The sequence below is a fragment of the Myxocyprinus asiaticus genome, chromosome 8 (assembly GCF_019703515.2).
Source record: "Myxocyprinus asiaticus isolate MX2 ecotype Aquarium Trade chromosome 8, UBuf_Myxa_2, whole genome shotgun sequence".
In the NCBI taxonomy this organism is placed as follows: Eukaryota; Metazoa; Chordata; class Actinopteri; order Cypriniformes; family Catostomidae; genus Myxocyprinus; species Myxocyprinus asiaticus.
This window is the reverse complement of record NC_059351.1, coordinates 40,504,421-40,527,959: the sequence shown is the minus strand read 5'-3', so window position 1 is coordinate 40,527,959 and position 23,539 is coordinate 40,504,421. Positions and strand designations below refer to the sequence as shown.

At 37.1% G+C, this 23,539-nt stretch overlaps 2 protein-coding genes across 10 annotated transcripts; one reads left to right on the top strand and one right to left on the bottom strand.

The window, feature by feature from the left end:
• Nucleotides 1–804: 804 nt before the first annotated feature.
• On the bottom strand, nucleotides 805–8,803 carry LOC127444595 (thioredoxin-related transmembrane protein 2-B-like). The gene is made up of 8 exons (XM_051704052.1): nucleotides 8,486–8,803; nucleotides 8,158–8,218; nucleotides 5,924–6,037; nucleotides 5,627–5,703; nucleotides 5,124–5,230; nucleotides 4,548–4,613; nucleotides 4,335–4,464; nucleotides 805–1,981 (listed from the first exon to the last, which is right to left on the bottom strand). Exons 1-8 carry the CDS (start codon nucleotides 8,672–8,674, stop codon nucleotides 1,799–1,801), a joined length of 927 nt encoding a protein of 308 aa, XP_051560012.1. The 5' UTR covers nucleotides 8,675–8,803; the 3' UTR covers nucleotides 805–1,798.
• A 373-nt stretch (nucleotides 8,804–9,176) lies between these two features.
• LOC127444610 (mediator of RNA polymerase II transcription subunit 19-B-like) lies at nucleotides 9,177–23,273 on the top strand. 9 transcript variants are annotated; one of them, XR_007897851.1, is made up of 11 exons: nucleotides 9,177–9,483; nucleotides 11,459–11,549; nucleotides 11,673–11,903; nucleotides 12,159–12,371; nucleotides 12,493–12,589; nucleotides 12,673–12,767; nucleotides 17,158–17,401; nucleotides 22,233–22,372; nucleotides 22,451–22,507; nucleotides 22,623–22,736; nucleotides 22,830–23,273. XR_007897851.1 is itself a non-coding variant. In XM_051704074.1 (6 exons), the coding sequence occupies exons 3-6, from the start codon at nucleotides 11,675–11,677 to the stop codon at nucleotides 14,952–14,954; spliced, it is 342 nt and encodes a 113-aa protein (XP_051560034.1). In that variant the 5' UTR covers nucleotides 9,177–9,483; nucleotides 11,459–11,549; nucleotides 11,673–11,674; the 3' UTR covers nucleotides 14,955–14,979. The 9 variants fall into 9 exon arrangements, 4 of the variants coding, with proteins under 4 accessions (XP_051560034.1, XP_051560033.1, XP_051560032.1 ...); XR_007897853.1 differs by having other exon boundaries at nucleotides 11,673–11,806; nucleotides 12,159–12,589; XR_007897852.1 differs by lacking the exon at nucleotides 12,159–12,371.
• Nucleotides 23,274–23,539: the final 266 nt, after the last annotated feature.

The following is a 23,539-nucleotide window of genomic DNA, read 5'->3' as shown; positions in this document are numbered from 1 at the left end:
TATAAAGCAATAGAGGTACTGTTCAAAATTCAGAGGACAGTATTTGGGCATTTTCTGGTTGTCAAACTTAGTGGAACGTGTTCATACTTGTGGACGACCCTGGGACCAGTTAGTTAAAAGTAATTGCAAAAATGGAGTTAGTTCTTGCATCATTTGTTTTCAGATGCCACTTTGTTTCATATTTTATATATTGCAATGAAATTCATAAAAATGAATGCTAAAGCGTTCAAACACTTTGTTACCACTGTACATGGTTGGTCACTTCATGGGAGGATATTTGTGTTGAGGACAATATTGGTAATCCAATTATAAACTACTACAGTATTCTGATTCAACACCTTAGTGAATGCTTTTACATGCACATCAATAAGCTGATCATAACTGCCAAAAATCAGCATATTCAAAAAATAAGAAAATGTAAGAAAACCGTTCTTATTATTCTCAGTTTTTGACAACAAAATGTAAACAGGCATGCACACAACACTTGCACACATTGAATAATCCGGTATGAACACTGATAAAGGTGTTTATATGCGCAAAATGGGGGTAATGGGCAAAAATCTACCTGTGTCAATCGGTTTATGCTTAAACCGTTAATGATCTTACTACCCCAATAATGGAGAGCTGAATACGATTTTTACATGACCACAAAAAATGTCGGTTTATTAAGCATAACTTGTGTAAGATCAGACATGTAATCGCACTCAGTGTTTGTATTGAAATGGCAAAAAAAACGAAACATCCATCCACAACCATTCAAAGCACTTAGTCATCTTCCAGTCATAACCAATTAATTGACAAAGATAAGTGAAAATCAAGACTTGTTTACTTAATAGGGCACACAAACAATATTGTTCTTTTTTTTTTTAAGGGAAATTAGTGACAATATTCTGCTTTGACATTTAATTTACATTGACAATAATAGCTTCCCACAGCGACAGCAATGGATCAAGAAGGTTAAAATATGAAGACTGCCTGCAGCTTTCTTCTGTGTCTGTCAGTTTCAAATAAAAATGAAATGTTAAAAAGGCATTTATCATTCAGCACAAAGGAAATTGATGTGAAAAACTGAATATACAAAACAAATATTTAAGACTTTTACAGCAGTATCCAGTATACAGTCTAAAAAGAAATGTGTAATTGGGTCTACAGGTCAAAGGAAAAAGCTGAATAATTTTTGCAGCATCAAGACATAAGGACAGTGTCAATATCAAAAATGTGAATACTGTGAAAGCTTTTCATTTTGGCATCCACTGGAAAACTGTCCCTTTAAACGGTGTATATTCAGTACCATAATACAAGCCAAGATACAGTATGTCTTGGAAAATTAGAAGACAACTAGGAGTGACTTGGGGGGAAAAAGGAATCTACTAGTACAATAGGAAAGGACATGGTTTGTACCCCAGTAGTGATGCATTTGCAACATAAAATAACAATTTAATAAAAGTTCACTTCACAATTATAAACCATATTAGAGGTAAGAGGCGTCTAATTTTTATTAAAATACCAACACAGCTGACAGACAGAATCATCAATAACCTGTTTAACTCCCGTATGATGGTTATTTGGACATGAGTATACTGTGTCCACTGTATTTATAATGATGAAATTTTAATAAAAATGTAAGATTTACTATATTATTAGACTGATTTTGTAATTAAATTAAGTTCTGTATGTTAAACAAACAAAACAAAAAAAACAATCATTCTGTTTGTTGAGCTGGAACCACAAACTTTCTCTCTGCACTCTGAACATTAGCAAAATAGAGTCCCGTCCCATTATGTCCCAGATGCACATTCTATTTGTCCTTCTTGCTCTCTGTGTCCATTGCACTGATGGTCTCAGCCTCAGGTTCCTCCTCTTCGGGCACAGGGGCAAATTGTGATTCACTGGGCCTCTCATTCTTCTCTCCTTTGGTCTTACTGAGCTTCTTTGACTTCTGATACAGCTCATTGAGGTTAAACTCCCGGATAATATTTTCCTAGGAATTGACAACATAAACATTGTGTGTGCTAACTTGCTGTATGATTTAATTCTATAGTTCTGATAAATGAAGGAAGCAAATTGTCTGAGATTTTTCAGTTGTAAGATTTTTTCAGCTTGCCCATGCTAAATATGTTGGGTGTTGTGGGTGGTTGCCATGCAGTTGATATGAGGCTGCTAAGGAGTTCTGAGTGGTTGTTAGTGTGTTGCTATGCAGTTGCTAAAGTGCTCTGAGAGGGTTTTGGTGCATTGCTGTGCGATCACTGGGGTTCCCTTGGTGGTTGCTTACTGATCCCTTTTTCAATGCAAGTCTATGGGAATTTTTTGCCAAGTTTATCATCTACCAGGTGAATATCTTTAGCCAGATCACTTTGAAAAGTAATAGCACACTCTCTTCAACAAGCCACAGGAACTGGAGTATTATTCATATCTGTTGCACAAAAGGTGTGGAACGAGTTACACTAAATTTTGAATTTAGCAAGCAGCACTAATAAGACTGACTGCAGTCAAACTAATACACCTCCATATAGTAAACCAAATACATTATGAGAATAAAAGGCTCTGGAAAAGTAATCTCTTTTAGAGTGTTTTAAGGTCAGCTAATGATTAGTTGATTCGCGCAGCGCGATTACATACAAAGCCAATGCAAATATGCGAATAGACGTGAATTCGCGCCGGGCGGCACGAATGAAGCGAATGACGCGACTCGAACACGCGAAATCGCTGCATTCGCATATTCGCGTGAGTCGAAATTTTTCAACTCGAGCGAGAAATTCGCATGACGCGTTGTCACGAAAGCCTATCAGCATTGAGATTGTCCGGATGTCACTGATGTGCTGACGTAGTAGCAGAAGAAATCTGGAAAAATGGATTAAAAAATTGTTGTAGCGGTATGTGGGCACCCGGAATTGTATGACACAACGTCATACATGAACAGAGACCGGACGAAGCGGCAGTCATCCAGACGCAGTTCCTGGAGAAGGCAGTGAAATTCACCGAGCTGTATGCGCCTCCGGATGATATCATGCACCCAAACACGATGGTGTTTGGTTTTCCGACGTATCTGGGACTTCCACAAAAGAAACAGAGCAGCAATCATTGTGGTATCGGCCATGGTTGATGGCGGAAAGATAAGTTGTCGTAGAAGCCCCTTCTCCTGTCCTTTTCCGGAAGAGAAGGGGGAATACTCGCGGGTTCGCGCGAACGCGAGTTTAAACACAAATTTATAATCCAGTGGTCAAACTTGCACAAGCAATGCAAGGCAAAAATTTTCATTAGCCTGTAATAAATACGCTTCCGTTAAACTCTACAAAACATACACGTTTCTGGGCTCTTTTTCGTGAAAGACACTATGTAAGGGATAATGTACAGTTAACCAGATGTTATCGCATAATAAAGCTCAACAGGGAGATCAGGATCTTGCATCACTCTGAAGGGGTTTATTTTGCGATAACAATTGGCTGACTGTTCATTATCTCACTTATTACACGGCTACTAACCAAATAAATAAATACATGGGCATACAATATTGATTTGCTTTGAAATTATGTAATTATTTGAGAACAAAGAAATCGCTGAACAGGTGAAATACACCTCCGGTTTGTGTCCTGTTGGTGTTCATTTTGTAAATAATAACCATCTGACTGCTCATTATGCATCTTATTACAAGACTACTTGCCAATAAATAAATAAATGCACATGAAACATGTATTTGAGTTGACATTATTTTGAGCTTACTTGTAGAGAACGCACAGTGATCCGAGAAGCAGGAAAGATAACTCACAAATTCTCAATACTCAGTAAGCGGTCCGATGTGTGGATGTGCGGTTGTTACTCTGAGATATCAGACCACTAGATGGCGCCATTGACTAATCAGAATTGATCATTCCAGAGAACAGTGTAATACATTTTGTTAATCACCATCACCACAATGACATTGTGTTTTTTTTTTTCTGAAATAGATTTGCTTGCCCTTGCAATAAGTTTTGCATTCCCTCGCAATAAATTTACCATGATTTTACTCTAGGAATATTGTAGTAACCATAGTTTTTGGCGTAAATCATGGTTTTGCTATAGTAATATTGTAGTAACCATGACTGTAGTATGCTAATCATGTTTTAATAGAGTATACTGTATCCATATAGTAATCATGGTTTTACTATAGATTAGCCATAGCTATTAAAATATACAAATAATACAAAATACCATGGTCAAACTATGGTTACTCTAGTAAAACAAGGGAACGCAAAATATATTGTGAGGGCACGCAAAACTATTTCTAAAAAAAAAAATCCTGCCTGTCCTCTCTGGGGCTCCGTACATGTAATATGCAGTATGTGAGTAAGTCTAACCTCTGTGAAGGTCCAAGACACTGCCCTTCCCTTCTTGTCCACCTGAGGGCGCCTCATAACCTCTTTTCCCCCCTGGAAGAGCACCAGAGAGGGCAGTTGCTTTGAGAGAGGAGATGTGCTAACTTTATACCTGAGGGGGAAAATAAATGTAATATTGTCACAATATCGTAAGGTGTTAAAACTAGACCCATGTACCAATCATAAGCTACTTACTTCTTAGAAACTTCGCTGTAACGGCCAATGTCCACTTTGCCAAATTTCAGTCCTGCACAGTTGTACCTGAGAGAGAGAGAGAGAGAGAGAGAGAGAGAGAGAGAGAATAACTAATGTTGTTAACTAATGTTAACAAATGGAACCTTATTGGAAAATGTTACCCAAAACATAAAGTAACAATTTGTAGCACTTAAAGGGATAGATCATCCCCCCCCCCCAAAAAAATAATAATAATAATTTCTGTCATCAATTACTCACCCTTATATCATTCCAAACCCACATAACTTTCTCTCTTATGACACAAAAAGGAAAGGCAGTGTTAGAGGCTGACAGCCTCAGTCACCATTCAATTTCATTGCGTGGAAAAAAGATGCAATGCAAGTTAATGGTGACTAAGGCTAACATTCTGCATTACATTTCCTTTTATATTCCACAGAAAAAAAATTCAAACAGAATTGGAACAACATGAAGGTGAGGGCTTAAAGAATGATTAATGATTCTTTTATTTTTGGGTGAACTATCCTTTTAACTTTACAGAAATTTGTGAGCAAAATATATCAAGCATGACATTCTTACTTCAAGGACAGATCAGCATAGACTGAGGCGAAAGACTGACACTCTGGTGACCAGTTAGCAAAAAACTCCACAATCCAAGTCACTCTGTGGTCCTTTTCCAACTCCTCCTAAACATAAAAGAGAAGTGAGCTCCTATACCTCACATAAACCAAACAGTTTCAAGCAAGCACATACGGGCGTGGTAGTATACAAATATGAACACTAGCCTTAAGGGAATATATAAAGACGTTAATGTTTAACTGAATATGGCTCAATTTTGGGCAAAACCAGGGGGCTGAATTCCTGTTTTTGTATTCTGGCTTGCTTATTTTCAAAGGCTATTGGGCTGCATTGGTAATTGTTGTGTAAGTGACAAACTTTGCCATGCTCTAGCAAAACTTGTCTAGATTTGTACATTTTTTTGACAATGGCATACTGAGTACACTTGTTTCATATTAAGTCGATACCTGTGTTATTCTAAGCTTGTTTCAAAGGGAAACTCCATGATCTGAAATCATACTCACGTCAATGGTTTTATCATTGAAGTATTTGATGTACTCAGGGCCCATGTAAAGTGGAGGTTTGCAGATCATCAGAAAAACTTTAAAACAGAATATTAACAGACTTAAAAACTGCCATCTTGCAACGTTTACCAATTGTTTGGTTTAGCCTATAGTTTTTTTTTAAAAGGAGGACATCTGTCACATATAATTTGAAATCTCTTTAAGGTAGCTTGATACTTATCCTGGGCTATTAAAATTTATGGGACTGTTGGAGGATGAGGAGAAACAAAAATAGTGAAAGATCAGTGAAAGACTGACCAATGCACAGGGTCAAGTATAGAAGCCCCAAACGTATGTCCAGTCTGAAGAACAGAATCACATTGGCCACTTTACAAAAGAGGATGATGTTCCCCACGTGCTGCTCAACAGTTACTGAAATGCAAAAAAAGAGAAAACAAAGTTAAATGTGTGCAAAAAACATTCTGTAAAAATTTGCATTCTCAAACTGCAGTTTTGTGTCAGTTTCTGATATACGCAAGAACGAATACTCGGGGTCGGGGGGGTTGAATAGCAGATCTAGAGGAGGGGGAGAGGGCAACAGAAACAAAGAATGACAGAGGAAACTGATTCAACAGCAAACAATACGATAACCGTCACTGAGAAAACAAAGAGTCCCAGGTACCCCAAACATTTAGTGTGTAAACAAAAGCTTCACATTACAACCACAGTCCACTGTCATCACATTCACTACAGAATGGGGATTGTTTGTGGACGTTTGAGTGTCAATGTGTAAGCCAGTAACATAAATTTTGGGTGGGTGGGCCAAGAGAAATGATCGATTGCATGAAATCTGTAAAGTTTTTATTAATTAAAAAAAAACAAATTAATTAATTTTATCCTCTTTTCTCCCCAATTTAGCATACCAAATTCCCACTGCTTACTAGGTCGTCGTGGTGGCGCGGTTACTCACCTCAATCCGGGTAGCGGAGGACAAGTCTCAGTTGCCTCCGCCTCTGAGACCGTCAATCTGCGCATCTTATCACGTGGCTCGCTGTGCATGGCACCGCAGAGACTTACAGCATGTGGAGGCTCATGCTACTCTCCGCGATCCACGCATAACTTACCACACGCACCACTGAGAGCGAGAACCCCTAATCACAACCACGAGTTGGTTACATCATGTGACTCTACCCTCCCTAGCAACCGGGCCAATTCGGTTGCTTAGGAGACCTGGCTGGAGTCACTCAGCACACCCTGGATTCAAACTCACGACTCCAGGGGTGGTAGTCAGCATCAATACGGGGGGGGGGGGGGTTAAAAGTCTTGGAAGCTTTGAGAACATATTTTATCATCCAAAATTATTTATTTCAGAGTACATTGATTATGCCGTCACGAGCTGCTTTTAATGCAACAAACAGAAGTTATAGTTCAAATTATTTTATCTTGTACATGTGGGTCATTAGGAGGTCTTGTGACTGAGAACAGATATTTATCATTATATGGGGATTCAGGGGAATTGCCAGATAAATCTTTGAAAATATAAATACAGAATGGACATTTTAACCACAGAATGGACCAATATTGGTTAAAAAAAAATTAATTACAATTTGCTGGCATGTCTTTGGACAGATGAAAATGGCAGATACAAAATGACAGAATTGGGTATTGTCGCCATGTCTCCGCTACAGTTTAATGTAAAAAAAAAAAAAAAAAAAAACTTTTTTCTCTCTGATTGTGTCACTGCGTCACAACTCCCATTAAAGTGGGGAAGAGATGACGCTGCTACGATAGCGCAGTAAGAGAGAAAAAGCATAAAGGTATCTGATTCCGAAGTAGATTATTTATTTTTTTTCTGGAGCTATCTACGCCTGTGACTGTTTCCTAAGTTATGACATTCAAAACCCATAGCAATAAATTCATGCGTATGATATTTGGAAATAACTTCATTTTATTTAAGTCATAAAGGAAACAAATAGGCTGGAATTTAAGAGTTTTGGGAGCATTTAAAGTTATTTCAATCAGCATGTCAACTCGATGAACAGGTTAGAAGTTATTTAAATGTATAGCCTAATTAGTACAATTCAGCAATCAATTCACACATATGACATTTGTTACAAATATTTTTTTAAAGGGGAAAATAAAGTGGTTGGAGTCGCTGCACGATACCGGATGCTCGTCAACTGAATGTGTCTCATCGGCACATAGGTTGTTTAATGTGTAAATAGCCTCATTAAAATGAGAGCAATCTATTTATTTATTTATTTATTTATTTTTTGAACAGCCGTTGTTTTGAAAGCTTTAATGCTCACATTATCCAGACCAACAGCCTCTGACATTAGTTGTTTGAGGCCAGCAAGATTTTGGCTGTTGGTGCAGTAGGGGCATAAGACAATGGTTGGGTGGGTTGAATGCCTATGGGTGGCAATGGCCCACCCAGGCCCACCCGTGGCTACGCCAGCTGTTTAAGCTGCAAAGACAAGAAATAAGTGCACAAAGATAGAAAAGGGTGATTGGAGTGTTTTTATGAGGGAAAGAAAAGAATGAAAACTTACTCGCTCTTCTGTTCTTCATCATGACTATAGCACTCAGGAACATCAAGATCTCTACCTCTCTCTGTAAAAATCAAAACAAAGGCTATTATGACAGACATCAGTCTGAAGTTTTATTGACATGCATCATTTATATGCATGATATTTCAAACTATTTCACCATGCATTGGGCTTGGTCTCTATTCGTCCTAGCTAAATAGCGACCCCCTTCCAAATTCTCAAGCCCATCGTCATCTGCTGTGCTGCTTAATTCCTTTATTGCAAAGCAAGGTTGCTTTACATTGAATCGTTCAGCAGGTGTTAAACACCCAGAGGTCTGTTTTATACATACCCAATCAAATTCGCATGAATCTCCATCCTCCCGTTGCGTCGAGAGATGTTCACATATCCCAGGCGTCTTGCGAATAAACAGGAACGCGAGACACATAAATAACGAGGCAATGTAGTACGGTTTTAGTAGCCATTTGTACACCTGCGGCAAATGATACAGAAAGGCGAACAGAGGCGTTAATAAGGCCATTTTATCTTCAGAAAACTGCGGTGATGGCCAGAGACGACAGAAGCCGCATCTATGCTGCTATCAGAAAAACTACGGTCGGCCAATGAATTAAACGGTTTAAAGGGACGGAGGTCACTGCGGACGAAGAAAAAACAATCGCCCCGCCTCTTTAAAGTACGCGCGTTGATTGGCCACGTTAGCGAAACGACAGCGCTTATTGGTTATGATGTCACATAAAGGGGAGGATGAGAGGAAGTTCGTCGCTTTCTTTGTTTACCGTAATTATTAGACTTTATGCGACGATTTAACATTTAACATTGAGTCATTGACACATAAATTAATTGCATTTATCATTTCCAAAAATGATTTATTTCATTACTATAATAATTTATACTATATGGTGCACTTTTAATACGCCTTATGTAACTGTAAAATGTAGGAACCGTAAATAATACAAATACGATCATGAAACTGATACATTACGGTAAATTCCCCCAAAATACAAGTACAACCGGATGTCATTTTCAGCGAGCAGCTCGTTAAGGGGCGTCGCCGTTCAGCGATGTGAAAACCTAAACACATTACCTCACAATATTAACACATCAGTGTTGTACTCTTCAACATGTCAGAAATCTTCTCCTCACTGTATGGTCAGCCTGATTCACAGGGATCAGTGGGACCGTCCGCGCTGGCCTTTGGGCCCGGGAAACCACTGATCCATCAAAACATGGGCCCGATGTCTTTTCCGAACCAGATGATGAATGAAGGAGCTCCGCTCAGAAAACCCGCCGCGATGAACGAGCCCTTCTACCTGCTGCGAGAACTGCACAGTGAGTGACACCTACCTGTTGGCAATATTAAGGGTGTTATTGTTTGTGTTAAAAATATAATATGTTCTACACAGAAAGAACCAGAGTATTAGATGGTAAAACTATTGTACTTACATATACAACATTAATGCAATGATTACCAAATTCATCATGGTATTTTCAGGTACTACAAGTTAATTCAAATCATTCAGTGATACTCCTATGGTACATGCAAAAAAAAAAAAAAAAAAAAAAAAAAAGTCATAATACCACGGTATTTTGTGTTAATATCTGTTAGATTGTAATAATTGTGTAGGCACTTGTTATTGATCAGCAAGTTTCGAACTAATGTTAAAATGTAAGTTTTGAGCAGTTGTCAAAATACCAAAATTATCACAACTATTATGTTGGCTTGATGAAGCCAACACTGTTATTCTGCAAACATTTTTTTTTAAGGGCTTTTTCAGAAATTCCAAATCTGAGACAAACATTTCTATCACTAACTCCTAGAGCTTTAAAGCTACATCCACCAGATTTGGCACACACAATCAGACTGTTCTGGAGTAGTGTGCTTTATCTTTTCTAATCGGACTTACAGTTTTCACACAGCAGATGGTAAAAAAATGGTAAAATCCTAATAGACTTACATTGACAGAATGTTCAAATGGGCCAACGGAATGTTCGTTAATTCAAACTCCAACTGTCAAAAATTCAAATGTAAACAAACCCTCACATGCTTTTAGTTTCTCTCTCTTTCTCTTTCTTTCTGTCTATCTATCCATCCATCCATCCATCCATCTATCTATCTATCTATCTATTTGTTTATCTGACTATCTGTGTGACAGTTAGCTTGCTGGCTGTTTGTCATACTGTAATGTATTAATAACATCAAACTTAAAACTTATTATACTACTTTGAACTTTCAGACAAGGTTTTCCCAAGCCTTGACAAACTTGACCTATCTAGTTGTGAATACAATTAAATTCTAGTTGTATGGTATAAACCACCACTGTCATAAAAATGTCTAAAACAAGATACAAAACAAAGTGATGGACTGAATCTGAAAGTTTTATACGGAATTGAAAGAGATCCCGAGAATTTATAATGGTTTTAAAGTAGTGACAATAACTGTTGTAATTATGATTTTGTGATGAAAACTATGGTGACCATGGTGAATTTTGTAACGGGAGTGGGTTAATTTGGGGTCTTGTCACGTCCACGGACATATTAACCCCTGGGGTATTTTGAGTCAAATCATCCAAATTTCAGATACTTATGATGGATTTTTAACACATAAATCAATTTTACACATAAGATACACATAAATAAATGTTAAAATGCCATAAATGGCATTTAATTTAATAAAAAAAAAAAAAAAATCAAATGCCATCAATCAATATATACTGAGTAGCCCATTATGTAACTTTATTTGTAAATATGTGATTTAGAATTTTGAAAACGTGTAAAATGTAACCATTTACACATGGAGCCACACTGAGAGCCCCAAATCTCTGGGATTTAACAGTATGGGAACTTAAGTATAAAGATGCCAAAAGAAAAGTTTGTTCTGAACCAGAATCTAAAAGGAAATTAAGATATATTTAATACTTCTGAAGATATGGCCACTTAAACTGTGGAACAACAACACAAAAAAAGTTTTTATTTTTTTTTATTTTTGGACTCACATCATTGGCATATAATGCAAGAAGGGTTGCTGAAGTCAACTGATTTTAGATATATACCTACCTATCTCTGTGTAAAAATAAACTAATGATGATTGCTGCCACCCATAAATTAAAGTCCGCCATTGTTCTAATGTTATGTTTATGATCTGTAGTTTTGACCAAATCCTAGGTTGAAATTGTCATTTTGACCCACCTCTACAAAATAATGGAATAATCTGAAAATATTAATCCATGGCATTTAATATATAGACTTTGATTATCATTTATATATTACCTGTTGTTGACCCCCCTTCTCTTGTCTATGTTGCCAGTGGAGACACTACAACCTGGAACATGCTTATAACAAGTTCTGTGGAAAAAAAGTCAAGGAGAAACTCAGCAACTTCCTTCTTGAGCTTCCTGGTGCATATACATACTCTTTTGCTTTGATTGCTGATTTTAGAGCAGTTCTAGTGTCTTCAATAACAACACAGGGTCTAAGTTGAGCTGCACCATGTATTAATACTCTGTGCTCCTGCTGTTCAGGTATGATAGACAGCCCGGGTGTTCAGGACAACAGCTCTCTGCACTCTCTCATCGAGAAGCCGCCAGTGTGCAACAACTCTTTCAATCCTCTCACTGGAGCAATGCTCACTGGGTTCAGACTACACACTGGCCCTGTAAGTGTGTGTGTATGAGAGAGACAAAAGAAGAATCTCCTATGCATTTAGGGATGCCATGTAACTGATGTTGCCTCTACTTTGACTGTACTTTGAGGTTTGTCTATGTCTTTCTTTGTCAGTGTTGGTGGCAAACACTTATGCGGCAAATAATACAGATCAATCATTTTTTGTAATCATGCAGTGGGGTTCAAAAGTTCATTAGTGAAAATGCTTCTGTTTTTCTGATTTAATAATTTAATTAAAAAAAAAAAAATCATTACAAATTATATATCAGCATAACATCTTGAGTGAAAAGTTGATTTCTGAATTTCTTGGTACTTGGTATTTTCCCCTTTTGCTTTAATGATAGAATTCACTCAAGCTCTGGAGCACCACACAAAGAGTGGCACCAACTGGGCTGTTTCTAACACGATCAAGGAGGAACCCCCTGCATCCCGCCCCCACAAAGATCAAGGGAACCAGCAACCCCCTCTCTCTCCCACCAACTGGCCACACTGGGCGCCAGCGTTGATGTTGCAAACACCCCTGTAAATGTGTAGTTGTGCCCCTGCCAAAACCTCAGGTTTAATGTCCTGGTTTAAATGGAATTTTAAATCCCAGATTTTCAATGTGGACTTTTGGACCCCACAGTATATTTTTGTTGTGTGTGTACGTTTTAAATTCTTTTCTCTGTTTTACCATAGTTGCCAGAGCAATACAGACTGATGCACATTCAACCACCGAAGAAAAAGAATAAACACAAACATAAACACCTTCGGCCTAAGGATCCCTTACCGCCAGGTGACGGGCACACACACAATCACACGAAGAGACAAAGTGCTGTCTTTCATATTAACTCACAGTCTCATGCTTCGCTACTACAGAAATTCCATCAGATTCAGACCATAAGAAGAAGAAGAAAAAGAAGGATGATGACCCGGATAGAAAGAAAAAGAAGAAAGATAAGAAGAAAAAGAAGGTTAATTACAAAAATTATTATATACTTTAAACGATAAAACAGATTACTTCATAAAGGAATAGGTCACCCAAAAATGCTAATTCTCTCATTATTTACTCACCTCCATGCCATCCCAGATGTGTACGACTTTCTTTCTTCTGCTGAGCACAAGTGAAGATGTGTGTGTGTGTGTGTGTGTCATTCATGCACCAGAACACCTGGTAAACCATCATATCTGATATATATGTGTATTATTGTCTAAGTGCCTCTGTGTCTATTTATGAGTATCACGAATAATGGAACCATTTTAATTCAACTGTTTTAACAAGTTTACAAATAAAACACAAATAGGCAAATGTTTTAATTTGTGACAAAAATGTCAGCATTTATTTTTTTATTTATGTTTTTCTTCAGGCATATTTACAGTTGTGAGCAAAATGTAGCCAATGCAAGCACCATTATGTTGAAAAATCAACAGAATCAAAAGCTTGATATCAGTTCTGTAAAATACAGAACATTTATTAAACTTACCTCCGTATCTCTTATTGCACAATTGAAAAACATTGTACAAAGAATATAGTGCAAACCGGTCCCTGAAATAAAGTCATAATAATGACCTGTCTATATTTGCCAGTTTTCACATAGTGTGAGAAGCAGCATTTCCATCAGTGTCCATAATAAAATGACACAAGTTTAGTGAGTGAGGGAAGGCAGAAAAACTGATGAAACACTCATTACTCATGCACATGGTTTTAAAATTAAGAGAATGATGGATTGATCAATGATGTCATGAATTACATGAAGACCTGCCTCATTTTCCTGCCCTGAGTCTAGATGGGAGGAGTGCTTTTCTCACACAGAAGAACATTCACAAACAATATTGATACATTGGAATATGCCTGACCCACACATACATAATTAAGTTGATATTATGGTACTTCAGAGTTGACATTGACATTTTCGAGTGAAATGGGATATTCAACGAGGAAAAAAAAAAGATACTTGGCTATTGTTTAACATCAACCATTAGCCCATATACAGTAGCCTAGGTGACATCAGCCAGAATGGAAAATAGTTTTGGAGGCGTTTATTATTTCTTTGGAATAATGTGCACGGATGTATCATGCAAAAGAAGAGAAGAAACATGTATTAAAATAGATAGGGTCAATTTTGATTTCATGTCGATTTTAAGAAAGAGATTAAGCAGGAGGTGCTTATGTATTCTAAAGGAAAGTTTTTTTAAGTTATTAAAACCCTACTTGTTTCTTCTACTATTTTACAGGACATGTCAAAATTCAATGTAATACTGATCTGTTTTAAACTGTTTCATCAGCCAAAGACAAACCACACACAGTTAAAAACACTGCAACTGTGGTTCTGATGGTGAGCAAAACTTTTAAAGGGATAGTTCCCCCCAAAATGAAAATTCCTGCCATGTCTTTCTTCTTTTAGAAGAATATCTCAGCTCTGATCCATTCAATGCAAGTGAATGATGGCCAGAACTTTGAAGCTCCAAAAAAGACATAAAAGTAGCATAAAAGTAATCCATATGACTCCGTTGGTTAAATCTATATCTACAGAAGCGATATGAAAGGTGTGGGTGAGAAGCAGATCAATATTTATGTCCTTTTTTTAACTACATTCTTCCTGCCCAGTAGGTGGCAATATGCACAAAGAATGCAAATTGCCAAAAACAAAATGAAAATGAAATTTATAGTAAAAATGACTTGAATATTGATCTGAGAAGGATCAAGAGAGCTGAGTTATTCTTCTAAAAATCTTTGTTTGTGTTCTGCAGAAGAAAGAAAGTTATACACCTCTGGAATGGCATGAGGGTGAGTAAATGATGAGAGAATTTTCATTTTTGGGTGAACTATACCTTTAAGGGAGAGTCTCTTTTTTAAATGTTAACCAATACAATTTTGCTCTACAAGACAACATTGTAGAGCAGGTGATCTTAAAAAGCCTTGAAAATACACCATGTTCAGTCACAAAACTGCCTTAACTGTCTATTTTAAATTGCACTTTTGGATTTTTGTAATGCTATTTTGTATTTACAGTACAATGACTGAACAGGATGCACAATATATTTCCATTTTCAAAGTGCCATGGAACAATAATTGTAATAAATCGGAGCGGTCTCTCATTGCCATAACTCACATACAGAATGATCAACTCTTTTCACTTCAGACAGTCCTGTTATTTTGAGAGGACAGGTGACGAGACAGAGCAGCTGAAGAGTGCCAAAGATGGATGAGTAGAGACTCACTATAACACACGCACACATAAACTCTTTGTGAGAATAGAACAAGAAAACATTACTCAATTCACTATACCAGCACTCTGCAGCACATAATTCTAATATCACACACATTGATAATTACAGTTGCCTTAAATGTATTTGGACCCTTAAGTCACACTTATGAATTTTAATGTATTAGGTAACAAAATATCAAATGAAGTGGCACCTGCAAACAAATGAGGCTAGACCTTGACTCCAGATTGATCACACTGAATTCGGCAACAGTAGGTTGATAGTTGTGCTGCTGAAATCGGTCTGTGCTACTGAAATTCAAAGCACTGCCCCAGTGGCTGAAGCTGGAAGTGTTATTGAACATACAGGCACTTGTGAGCAGCAGTTTCTGGGTGAAATGTCCAGAGAGTGGAGCCAAAAGTGAGCTGTATTTTCAGTTGTGATGTTAGACAGTTAAAGGAATAGTTCACCCAAAAATGAAAATTCTCACATCATTTACTCACCCTTATGCCATCGCAGATTAGTGACTTTCTTTAATATGCTGAACTCAAATTAAGAATTTCTCAGCTGTTTTGGTCCATACAATGCAAGTGAATAAGTGTGCTAAACTTTTGAAGCTCCAAAAATCACAAAGATAGCATAGTAATCCATAAGACTTTAGTGGTTAAATCCATTTCGTCAGAAGTGATATGATAGGTGTGGGTGAGAAACAGATCAATATTTAAGTACTTTTTTACTATAAATTCTCCTCCCTGCTCAGTCAATCTCCACTTTCACTACCACATTCTTGTGTTTCTGATGATTCACATTCTTCATGCATATTGCCCCCTGCTGGCCAGGGAGAAGAATTTCTAGCCAAAAAAAAAGGACTGAAATATTGATCTGTTTCTCACCCACACCTGTCATATCACTTCTGAAGATATGGATTAAAACACTGGAGTTGTATGGATTACTTTTATGCTGCCTTTATGTGCTTTATGTTGAAACATGATGGCACCGTGGATGGCCCCTCAATGTGGAGCTCTCCAACTGACCCTTTGCTAAGCCCCGCCTTAAAAGCGCTTCTGACCAGTCCTGTCATAGCAACCGTTGCCCTGCTGCCATTACTCTGACATGCATTTGCTATTTTCCAATGACAGCCTATGGAAGTAATGTGTGTTTGGCTGCTTTTAAGTGGGATTTTATCAAAATAGTAATAAAAAGAAAGTCAAACATGTTGTTGCTGGGACATTTGTAATAGTGACACACAATGTTTTTCTTTCTTTCTTTTTTTTTTTTTTTATAATCTTTAAATAAATCTGGAGAAGAGAATGTTATGGATTAAACTGTGTCAGCCCTCATTCCCAAATGAACATATAACATCTGCAACGACACCTACATTTGCTCCAAGTTAAATTAAAGCTAATAACTGAACATTTATTAATTTATGTTTTGATTCAAGTCATAGTAAAAGCAATAGTATATAAACAGTTCACTGCATCAACATGAGTGTGTTGAGACGTTATAAACAGATCTGTTCACTTAAGCTAATGTTAATAGATGTGTAATTGCTATTAAATGAAGATTTTTCTCTTTTGAAGTGACTGTAATGATCGTTTGCCTTGATTCTGATTCAGTTTCCACGGTTTTTAATCAAATTACTGTGTAATTTAACAATTTCTTTTACAAAAAAAAAAAGAAAAAGAAACTTCAGATAAATATACATTACAATGGCACTCTTCATACCAGCCCACGTAAAAATACTATCCATTCCGTTTATATGAATATTTTGCCAAAATCCGCGTCGTTCACGGCAACCTCCCATTCATTCCAATAGGGAGTTCTGCAGATCTTGTCAGAGTGAGCGACCGTTACTTAGGGGGCGGAGTTTAGCGAAGGGTCCATTCTTTTGTTGTTTTTGTTTGTTTGTCCTGTGTTTAGTACTGTAATTTTTTTCCAATCAGTTTTACCATGGACGAACTGCTGAACATTCGGCAGCACATACCAGACAATCTTTCCCCAGTTTTTGACAATTCGGACGTTTTGCTGGACATTTTAGTCAGAGGCTCAGCTGTGTTGTTCAAGCGCGCTAAGAGACGCAAGCGAGGGATGTGAGCCGGTGCACTGGTCACAGCGCGGCTTTCGACTTTTCAACCTCTGCTGCTTTGTGCTTCACAGAAACCTGGCTGAGTGAAGCCATTCCGGACAGCGCGTTACATCTGCCCGGCTTTCAGCTGTTCAGAGCGGATCGCTTCGCGGAGTTTACGGGGAAAACGAGAGGCGGCGGATCATGCTTTTCATCAATGAAAGTTGGTGTACAGATGTAACAACGTTAAAGAGGATGTGCTGTCCTAATTTAGAAGTGCTCGTCATAAACTGTAAGCCTTTCTACTCACCGCGGGAGTTTTCCTCGTTTATTCTGGTGAGTGTTTACATTCCTCCTCAAGCCTGTGCGAGCACAAAGCTCGCGACCATTCTCGGCGATTTAAACAGAGCCAACCTCACAGTCTGCCTGATCGTTTAACAGCGCAACTGACGCCCTCATGTGGCCATGAAATAATTGTCTTTGGCTCAGCGAACGGTGCGATTTTAGTCCCATGATAACTCATACCCATGATATAATTTACAGGAATTTACATAGATGGATCAGTGACGTGACGCTCTTTTTTCCGATCTGTTATTTAAGTTATTCAAACACATATTAAAAATGCAATTAACACAAAACAATTACTTGTATACAACTCTACCATGATCAATCAGTGACCATGACATGACCAATGACTATGATGACCATGTTTTTAATTTTGAGTAAAAGAAATGTAGTGATGTAACCTAAGAGAGTAAAAATAATTAAATAAATAAAACTTTCATTAAAAGCTGAAATAAAACAAAAAAAGAAATGTGGTTTGGAACAATATGGTACGTCTTCACAATAAGGTTACATTTAAGAACATTATTTAACATGAAATAACAATGAACAATACTTTTACAGCATTTATAAATCTGATATGTTTGTTAAGATAAGTTAATGAACTAGCAAGAACTTACAATGAACAATTGTGTTTTTATAACTAACATATAACATTAACAAAGATTAATAAATGAATGAAAACATATATAGTTCATGATACCTAATGCATTAACTAATGTTAACAAATGAAACCTTGTTATAAAGTGCTTCCAATAATATATATATATATATATATATATATATATATATATATATATATATATATATATATATATATATATATATATAATTATTATTATATACAGGTGCATCTCAATAAATTAGAATGTCGTGGAAAAGTTCATTTATTTCAGTAATTCAACTCAAATTGTGAAACTTGTGTATTAAATAAATTCAATGCACACAGACTTAAGTAGTTTAAGTCTTTGGTTCTTTTAATTGTGATGATTTTGGCTCACATTTAACAAAAACCCACCAATTCACTATCTCAAAAAATTAGAATATGGTGACATGCCAACCAGCTAATCAACTCAAAACACCTGCAAAGTTTTCCTGAGCCTTCAAAATGGTCTCTCAGTTTGGTTCACTAGGCTACACAATCATGGGGAAGACTGCTGATCTGACAGTTGTCCAGAAGACAATCATTGACACCCTTCACAAGGAGGGTAAGCCACAAACATTCATTGCCAAAGAAGCTGGCTGTTCACAGAGTGCTGTATCCAAGCATGTTAACAGAAAGTTGAGTGGAAGGAAAAAGTGTGGAAGAAAAAGATGCACAACCAACCGAGAGAACCGCAGCCTTATGATTGTCAAGCAAAATCGATTCAAGAATTTGGGTGAACTTCACAAGGAATGGACTGAGGCTGCGGTCAAGGCAACAAGAGCCACCACTCACAGACGTGTCAAGGAATTTGGCTACAGTTGTCGTATTCCTCTTGTCAAGCCACTCCTGAACCACAGACAACGTCAGAGGTGTCTTAACTGGGCTAAGGAGAAGAAGAACTGGACTGTTGCCCAGTGTTCCAAAGTCCTCTTTTCAGATGAGAGCAAGTTTTGTATTTCATTTGGAAACCAAGGTCCTAGAGTCTGGAGGAAAGGTGGAGAAGCTCATAGCCCAAGTTGCTTGAAGTCCAGTGTTAAGTTTCCACAGTCTGTGATGATTTGGGGTGCAATGTCATCTGCTGGTGTTGGTCCATTGTGTTTTTTGAAAACCAAAGTCACTGCACCCGTTTACCAAGAAATTTTGGAGCACTTCAGGCTTCCCTGCTGACCAGCTTTTTAAAGATGCTGATTTCATTTTCCAGCAGGATTTGGCACCTGCCCACACTGCCAAAAGCACCAAAAGTTGGTTAAATGACCATGGTGTTGGTGTGCTTGACTGGCCAGCAAACTCACCAGACCTAAACCCCATAGAGAATCTATGGGGTATTGTCAAGAGGAAAATGAGAAACAAGAGACCAAAAAATGCAGATGAGCTGAAGGCCACTGTCAAAGAAACCTGGGCTTCCATACCACCTCAGCAGTGCCACAAACTGATCACCTCCATGCCACGCCGAATTGAGGCAGTAATTAAAGCAAAAGGAGCCCCTACCAAGTATTGAGTACATATACAGTAAATGAACATACTTTCCAGAAGGCCAACAATTCACTAAAAATGTTTTTTTTATTGGTCTTATGATGTATTCTAATTTTTTGAGATAGTGAATTGGTGGGTTTTTGTTAAATGTGAGCCAAAATCATCACAATTAAAAGAACCAAAGACTTAAACTACTTCAGTCTGTGTGCATTGAATTTATTTAATACACGAGTTTCACAATTTGAGTTGAATTACTGAAATAATTGAACTTTTCCACGACATTCTAATTTATTGAGATGCACCTGTATATATATGTTTTTTAAATTAAGCAGTGAAACAATTTTATTTTAAAATATTATTCATATTTGAAAAACTTTTGTCCAGCAAAAAAAAAATTAGGTGGCGTAACCAACATGCTGGAAGCCAAACAAACAAACAAACAAACAAACAAACAAAAACTTGAAAGAGGACCCCTTTAGACCCTCAAGACTGAGTGTGAAGTAAAAAAAAAATATATATATATATATATATTTTTCACAGTTTTGAGTCAAATGGAGTAACCCTAAGAAAACCTTGATATTTGTGACTCAAAGATTCATGATATTTGTTTTATATATATATATATATATATATATATCATCTTCTTCTTCTTTCGGCTGCTCCTGTTAGGGGTCACCACAGCGGACCATCCATGATCCACATATTTGACTTTGCACAGGTTTTATTCCATATATATATATATATATATATATATATATATATATAATACTGTATATGTTTTATGCATTTTGTGAGCATGGTGGCTAGGTTTCTGGACAATGAATCAAGCCTCACTGTGATACAAAACATGACCATATCAGTGGTCATGACTCATGAGCCGTGCCTAAATGAGAAGCATACTTGAACCAAAAATGTTTCTCTTCAGGTTTATACATGTATCCAGTGTTGGGTGTAATCTGATTACAAAGTAAACAGTTACTGTCATCTAATAACTTTTAAGTCACATAAAAGCAGTATAATGCATTACATTTTAATGTAGTGTTTATCAGATTCCAGTTACTGGCTCAAATTAACTAAATCTTGCCTAAGAATCTTGCCTGCTGGGGGCAAAATGATCAGACATGGCCCTGATTACCCTGACTGTTACACCTGTTTCAGTTGTTAAAGGGGTAGTTCATCCAAAAATGAAAATTCTGTAATGATTTTCTCACCCTCATGCCATCCCAGATGTGTATGACTTTCGTTCTTATGCAGAACACAAATTAAGATTTTTAGAAGATCTTCTCAGCTCTGTTTGTCCTCACAATGCAAGTAAATAGGTGCGAAACTTCTGAAGCTCCAGAATCTACATAAAGGGAGCATAAAAGTAATCCATATGACTCCAGTGGTTAAATCCATGTGCTTAGACATGATATGGTAGGTGTGGGTGAGTGTACCTGAGCCACAGACCACGAGCCAACGTCCACGCCTGCCACAAAGGGTGGACTGGCCATAGGGAGAACCGGGACTTTTCCCAGTGGGCCGGCCGTGATACGGCCGAACACCCTGCCACCCCCAAACTTTTGGGCAACTACAAACTTTTTGGCAACTACCAACTTTTGAGCTCCCTTGTGCTTTGACTTTGCTTCCTGAGTCCCCGGCTGCCCTGACTACATAGCCCACTGAGTCCCCAGGTGCAACGTCTTCTGCTATAGAAAAGAAAACTATTGTTCCCTAGGCTTTGAGAGGCTGCAAGGAAGCAGTTTCACTTTAAAGATGCTTTTTGTATTTATATACTTATTTCACTAAGCTTTCTCCCTATCAAATTTCAATTTTGAATTCTCTATCTAGTGATTGAAAGGCATACATTGAGGGCATGCAGATAACATGCTGGTACAGGTATCTCGAAGCAGGAAGTGCTTTTTGCATCAGGCTGCGTATGAAAATAAACCTGTCCACATTGTGTAATATTGGAAAGTGACTCAGTATACTTTTACTGAGGTTGGTATACTTCGATTTACTTTAAGAAATGAATATTTAACAGAAAATTAACATGCTACAGAAAGCAAGCTGATTTGTTCATTAATTCAGATGAAGAAGAGCAATAGGATTGTTGTTGGATTAACAGGAAATGCAACAATAAGGCTGTTGGTACAAATGGGAAAACTATCCCTGATGACATCATTGATTGTTTCCATGTGGAGGAAGTGACAGGGAGCTGATATATAGTGAAGAAAATTCTAACAAATCAGCAATAGTGCTGAGGCATGTACATTCAACAGCCCTAAACCCCCCCTCCCACACCCCACACCCCCACACCATTCACCACATAGACACACAATTCCTGGCCTTTTGAGCCAGTTGATGACTTCAGGCTGAAGTTAAGCAAGTTTTCTATGAAAGTTTGTGGCTGGTGCTGGATGCTTACGATGAAAGGAAACAAGACGTCTTGTATATATAAGATGGAGCATCAAGAACATTTGGAGAAATGGTGGCACAGAGATAGACCAACTCTGAAACACTACTGCAAAGACTACAGAAACTAACCCGTGTGTCAATACCATCATCAGGGAGAGACAAGTAAGAATACATTAGTCGTATGTGAATGAGCATATTACAGAAATTGTGTTTGTTTTGTCATTTCATTGGTTTGTCAGATGAGTTTTCTATCAATGAACACCTTTGCTTTCTACACATTTGATCTAATTGGTGGGTTTTGCTGTACAGTGCATGCTGGGATTTACACCTTGTTACTGCTGCTGTGTGTGAGGTCAGGCAGCTCTGCACCGTCCAACATATCAACCTGTGGCAATATAAGGAAGCAGGCAGAAATAATAATTGAAATGCTGAGAAACGGAAAGGCACAGGTAAGTGTGAGCAATATCAGTGTTAAGTATGTTTGTGTGAACTTTACAATCTAATCAGAATGCCATCTATGTCTTTAGCCCACAAATGTGCCAAGTACTGGCATTTTCATCCCTGTCGAAAATGGATGTGAAGAGGTGAGCAGCTTTGACAATCTCTTTTAGCTAAAGTGCTTCTTCTGGTAGATTTTGGTTTATTGAAAACGCTTTGCCATGACATCTGATAAGATATTTACCTTTTCTTTTTTTCCAGGCAAAGTGTGCCATTTTAAAGAAACTTGATGATTACAATAGCTGTACATTTCAATTTGGAAAAGATTACATGGAAATCAAGAAGGAACTGAAAGGCCTGATTGACAATTTGCAGGTACTGTATCGAAAAGTGTTATAGATGGATACAGTAGCTAATAGGTAAATCTTACACAAGGTCAAGTAATTAAAAGTTTTTCTGTATTTTCAGCTGCTCAGATGTTCAAAGGCGGAAACGTGCAATTTACCAGCTCCCTCGTGTCCCCTGGAATCTATGTGGCTTAAAGAAAATAACCTTGCAAATCAGGTCATTTCTTTGTGTTTACAAACACGGCATGTGTGTCCTCCTTAACTTCAAAAAGAACTGTGAATATCTTGCCATATTTTAATATTTATTTTTACATGTTTTTGTATACGTATTTAATTTATACAATTAGAAAAAATTTTGTGGTGATGATAAATTACAATTTATTGAACTAACAAAAGAATATTGGATGAAAAATGTTAATGTTTTACATTTTTATATATATGTTATAATTGATATAATTAGAGATGTTTTACACTATTTTTGTGCCCCTGACATTTCTCTAATACAGATTGGAGACTTGGAAACATTTTGTGCCTATGATAAATGATAATATATTGAAATAATAAAGTTTTGAATGAAAAAAAGTTCATGTTTTTACATTAATATCTTTTATTCTTGGAAAAGTTTGTGCTTATGATAAATGATAATTTATTGAAATAAGAAGTTATTTATTCTTTCTTTTTTATTTATTCTATTTATACTTTCAAAATGTCAGATCTCCATTTTGAATTCTCTACCTGATTGTAAGACTTATTATTATATAAATATATTATTTTATATAATAATATTTAATATTTCTTCTTTCAAAATGTTTTGAATGCCACAAAACACAA

Excerpts from the sequence above, each read along its gene's own strand:
- LOC127444595 (XM_051704052.1), bottom strand. The coding sequence starts at position 8,674 with ATGGCCTTATTAACGCCTCTGTTCGCCTTTCTGTATCATTTGCCGCAG. Across the intron at positions 5,704-5,923 it reads ATACTTGACCCTGTGCATTG|TTTTTCTGATGATCTGCAAA; the intron begins GTCAGTCTTTCA and ends TCTGTTTTAAAG. Across the intron at positions 4,465-4,547 it reads TACAGCGAAGTTTCTAAGAA|GTATAAAGTTAGCACATCTC; the intron begins GTAAGTAGCTTA and ends TTTCCCCCTCAG.
- LOC127444610 (XM_051704071.1), top strand. The coding sequence starts at position 22,163 with ATGAGTTTTCTATCAATGAACACCTTTGCTTTCTACACATTTGATCTA. Across the intron at positions 22,508-22,622 it reads TCGAAAATGGATGTGAAGAG|GCAAAGTGTGCCATTTTAAA; the intron begins GTGAGCAGCTTT and ends CTTTTTTTCCAG. Across the intron at positions 22,737-22,829 it reads GCCTGATTGACAATTTGCAG|CTGCTCAGATGTTCAAAGGC; the intron begins GTACTGTATCGA and ends CTGTATTTTCAG.